We start from the raw sequence: 4,844 nt of genomic DNA on the forward strand, positions 1-4,844 counted from the left end.
CAATAAAAGAAACATTAAAATTGTGTTTAGGCATGTTGATATAATTATCACTTGAATATTTGAATCTCAGTTAGCATGAAGATGCATCGTGTACTGTACATGTACAATATATGGATAGTAAAAGGCGATTAATCTGAACCCTGTTAAACTGTACCCTTCACTATCTGGATGATAACTCATTGGAATGTTCATCCACTTCTAAATTTTTTATAAGGATATTCTGAGTATCTAGGTCAAACGAGTACAATGTTTTGGTAGTGATGTCATGCAAATATTTGATATTGCTATGGACCTGAATAATGTTTGGCTCTTCAATACAGGCTCAAATAAACATGAGTACATGTTTCAATAATTTTTTGTCCACTAGTTTTGTAACAGGATAAACAATTCAGTACCCCTGTCAATTGTTGAGTGGTACACGTGAAAGGACATTGCATCAATGATTTTGAAATTTGTTAATTTGCAAGTAACAGTATCCCCATGTTATGCGTTTTCGGACGCTAAAGAAACATTAGTAGTTTTCTCTCTATTCACATGAACATCTGCAAAACATCTTATTCACTTTTAAAAGACAAATTTCTCTTAAAACAAGCCATCATCTGAATACTTATAATGTCTGTGTGATGGTACTTGTATATACTGATAGGTCGGTATGGTTCTTGATATCTGTGAATCCAGAATCTGTTAACTATCTCCGCTTCGTACCGAAACTAACTTTATTGCTTTGTTAATGTGTCGCTTCTAAAATAGACTTCTAAACACTATCTGCATCCTCCTGGTGGACCTCAGCGATCAAATGATGTGCTTATATCTCAGACTTAATTAAAGCATTTCCTATTTGATAAAGCTAATATTGCATAGCAAGTGAGCTGGAATCTTTTACATGTCTTCAAGTGATAGAGAGAGGTTTTTATTTTTATGTAGTTAGGCAGTGTAATCTTTGTGTTTGTCAGAACAGGAAATGCTGGAGAAAGCTATTACACAAATGTTTAGTTGAACAAAAATCATACAGCTTAGAAACTTTAGGCTGCCTGCTGGTCTGTAGAAAGTGTGTTTAACTTCATCCAACATAAGTATTTGAATTTTCTATGTAGGTTGATCTCACTGTCAAGATGAAAAAGTGAGTGAGTTTTATTTTTGTACTAGGTGTCCTTGTTAACAATCATGCCCTTGTTAACTGCTGTGTCCTTGTTAACAGTCATGTCCATGTTAACTACCCTGCCCTCATTAACAACTGTGTCCTTGTTAACTACTGTGCCCATGTTAACAGTCATGTCTTTGTTAACTATCCTGCCCTTGTTAACTACCATGCCCTCATTAACAACTGTGTCCTTGTTTACAGTCATGTCCTTGTTAACTACCCTGCCCTTGTTAACTACCATGCCCTCATTAACAACTGTGTCCTTGTTAACAATCATGTCTATGCTAACTACCATGCCCTCATTAACAACTGTGTCCTTGTTAACAGTCATGTCCATGTTAACTACCCTGCCCTCATTAACAACTGTGTCCTTGTTAACTACTGTGCCCATGTTAACAGTCATGTCCTTGTTAACTACCCTGCCCTTGTTAACTACCATGCCCTCATTAACAACTGTGTCCTTGTTAACAGTCATGTCCATTTTAACTACCATGCCTTCATTAACAACTGTGTCCTCGTTAACTACTGTGCCAATCTTAACAGTCATGTCCTTGTTAACTACCCTGCCCTTGTTAACTACCATGCCCTCATTAACAACTGTGTCCTTGTTAACAGTCATGTCTATGTTAACTACCATGCCCTAATTAACAACTGTGTCCTCGTTAACAGCCATACCCTTGTTAACTGCTATGCCTTTGTAAACAGTCATGCCCTTGTTAACTACTGTGCCCGTGTTAACTACCATGCCCTTGTTAACTATTATACCCTTGTTAACTGCCAGATTCACACTATGATATACAGACACGGTGATGTGGAAATCATTCACCATGTTAAACTTTCTCAAATATTTTAACCACATGTCGATAAAATGTTTACCCATAAAGAAACATCCAAATAAAAAATGAGTTCGTGTGCCAGTTTGCTTGCAAGTTAATAAAAAACTGTTAATAATACATGCAGTGAACCTGCAGCGACATTCCTTTGATGAATCATACAGTGCTATGACATCATGCGGTGAGGTTGCAATGCAGTGCCATGATTGTTTTAAAGAATGTTGCAGCGCGATTTCCTTTAATTTTGCTGTAAGCCATTGGTAACCTGTCATAGAATTAGTTCATTTATTGTGTGTGATTTTTGGCAGCACTGCTTCATTTTGGCCATAGATTAACTTAAAATATGTCAATAATGAATTCCAAACACACAACAGTTTGAATTGTGCTGTGGACACAAAAACATTCCAGCAGACATTCTTAATGTGTGGGAATTAATGCTATTCTTTTAGTCAGTTGCATGTTGGGTTAAACCGAGGAGTATGATGCTGGCATACCAAGGATCATAATCACGCTGGATGTGGGATTTAAAAAGACAATCATCCAGAATCCTGTTATGAGTAAGGGAGGTAATGGCTGAAGATTGATGCTTATGATGACTGGGCTCCTGGGCCTGGTGACAAATTGATGGTAACCTCACCTTCATGAATCATTATTAACAAACAATAACACCAGATGTTCCTAACATAGATGAGCATGTCCTGTCGAAACAGGACTATTGACAGCAGTCATTGTTAGTGAAGGTCAAGGTCACTAAACATTTGGCTCAAGAAATGACTACATCCATCCAAATGAATAAAGTTATTGGTAGCATCCATTGTTAGTGAATGTCAAGGTCACTATTCAGCATGACTTGGAAATATTGGAACATCCTTTGTGAGTGAAGGTCACGGTCACTATTAAGCAAGCATTACAAATACTGGAGCATTCATTGTGAGGCAAGATCAAGGTTACTATTGGTGGGGGATATTGAAATGTGTTCCATTCGTCCGTCCATCCGTGTGTGCGTGTGTCCCGAAATCATTTCCGGAGCATAATTAACTCAGAAGCCGTTAAATATTTCTCTACGAAACTTTGCTTGTCTGTCAGATTCATGCTGAACTGGTGCCTTTTGCTATTTAGGAATTTTAGACATTTTAATTTTGTATGTTTCAATGGCAACAATTTGGACTTGTATAGGGTAGAGTTCGTTTCTGAGCATAACTCAAAACCCATTTAATACTTTCTTACAAAACTTTGCATGTCTACCAGGCACATACTAAACTGGTGCCTTTTGATATTTAGCACTTTTTTATTGTTTATATTTCCATGATAACAAGTTGGATTTCAGCTTTAATATAGGGTGGGTTCACTTATGGAGTATAACAAATAAACTGTCTAAATATTTCCTTGCCAAACATTGCATGTCAAAATATAAAGCACATACTGAACTGGTGCCATTGGATATTAAGGAGTTTTAGAAATGCTTATTTTAGAATTTCCATTGCAGCTATTTTGACATGGGCTAAGAGAAATGTTTTGTCAGTTACCTGGTTTGGGACCATAACGTGTTAATATGGGCAGGGGATATAGATGACTTCGTCAACTATATGCTTGCCGTATGTGGTAGAGTGTTGACCAGATAAACCATTGGCTATGTCAACCACACAATCGGCCACATCACATGATGAACAACCTAGTTTCCATTTATGTTGCAATAATGTCTAATGTATGTGCTCAGTCATCCCCTTGATCCTGGGAACATATGCTTCAGTGCAATCCCCTTGGGTGTCCACTTCCAGAATGGTCCAGTCAGTACTTGATGTTTTCTTGATTTGTTCTTGGACTCTTTCTGGGAAATTGATACAAAAAAAATTTATGAACAATAGAAAATTCTTTCTCTATGGTGCAAGAGTATGTGAATCTAATTTTCAAGTGGCAGGCAATTGTAAGCAGGCCATCTATGGAAACATCTGCATAGCTAAATCCAGCCATTAGAGAAAAGAGCAGAGATAAGACATGCCTATGCATCAACAGTCTCAGAGGGATCTCGTTATGCAAGGAGAAATTGGTATCTTTAGAAATATGCCCAAACAGGAAACAAAGACAATTTTTGTTTCTTGCAACTAATTTAAAACAGGAATTGATGGGAAAAAGTAGCTTCATCTTGGACATGATATATGACTGTCTCTGTGTGCAGAATTCTTCTTGTCAGGAAGATTTAGAAAAACATGAGAGCCTCCAATGTAATTAAAAGGTATTCAAATGTATACATTTTTGTAATTCAAAGCGAGTCTATTGCTTAGTCTTTATAAGAAAACCAAAACAGCAATTTTACATAAGAATGAATATGAATAGAGACTTGAATAAGGCCAATCTTATAACAACTTGCATAAATGCTTGATTTTTTATCATTTACACTGCATTGGAGCTTGTGAGAGAGATTACAGAGAAGGGAGTGTGGATAATTATACAGGTAATGGAGGGGTTAATGGACATGCTGCCATTGATATAAACATCAAGGTCTTGAAGTGATTCCTGGACGTGCTGCCATTGATGTAAACACCTTGATACTTGAATTCTTCTTGCACATTCTGCCATTGATGTAAACACCTTGATATTTGAATTTTCAATGGACGTGATGCCATTGATGTAAACACCTTGATATTTGAACTCTTCTTGCACATGCTGCCATTGATGTAAACACCTTGATATTTGAACTCTTCTTGCACATGCTGCCATTGATGTAAACACCTTGATATTTGAACTCTTCTTGCACATGCTGCTATTGATGTAAACACCTTGATATTTGAACTCTTCTTGCACATGCTGCCATTGATGTAAACACCTTGATATTTGAACTCTTCTTGCACATGCTGCCATTGATGTAAACA

General features: G+C 37.0%; 1 protein-coding gene across 1 annotated transcript; it reads right to left on the reverse strand.

Moving 5' to 3' along the window:
• Positions 1 to 1,142: 1,142 nt before the first annotated feature.
• LOC139456336 (2,3,4,5-tetrahydropyridine-2,6-dicarboxylate N-acetyltransferase-like) lies at positions 1,143 to 1,760 on the reverse strand. The gene has a single exon (XM_071237984.1). The coding sequence runs from the start codon at positions 1,758 to 1,760 to the stop codon at positions 1,143 to 1,145; it is 618 nt and encodes a 205-aa protein (XP_071094085.1).
• Between the last annotated feature and the right edge of the window lie 3,084 nt (positions 1,761 to 4,844).

The sequence above is a fragment of the Haliotis cracherodii genome, unplaced genomic scaffold, assembly GCF_022045235.1.
Source record: "Haliotis cracherodii isolate W230 unplaced genomic scaffold, xgHalCrac1.p SCAF_1, whole genome shotgun sequence".
NCBI classification, from domain to species: Eukaryota; Metazoa; Mollusca; class Gastropoda; order Lepetellida; family Haliotidae; genus Haliotis; species Haliotis cracherodii.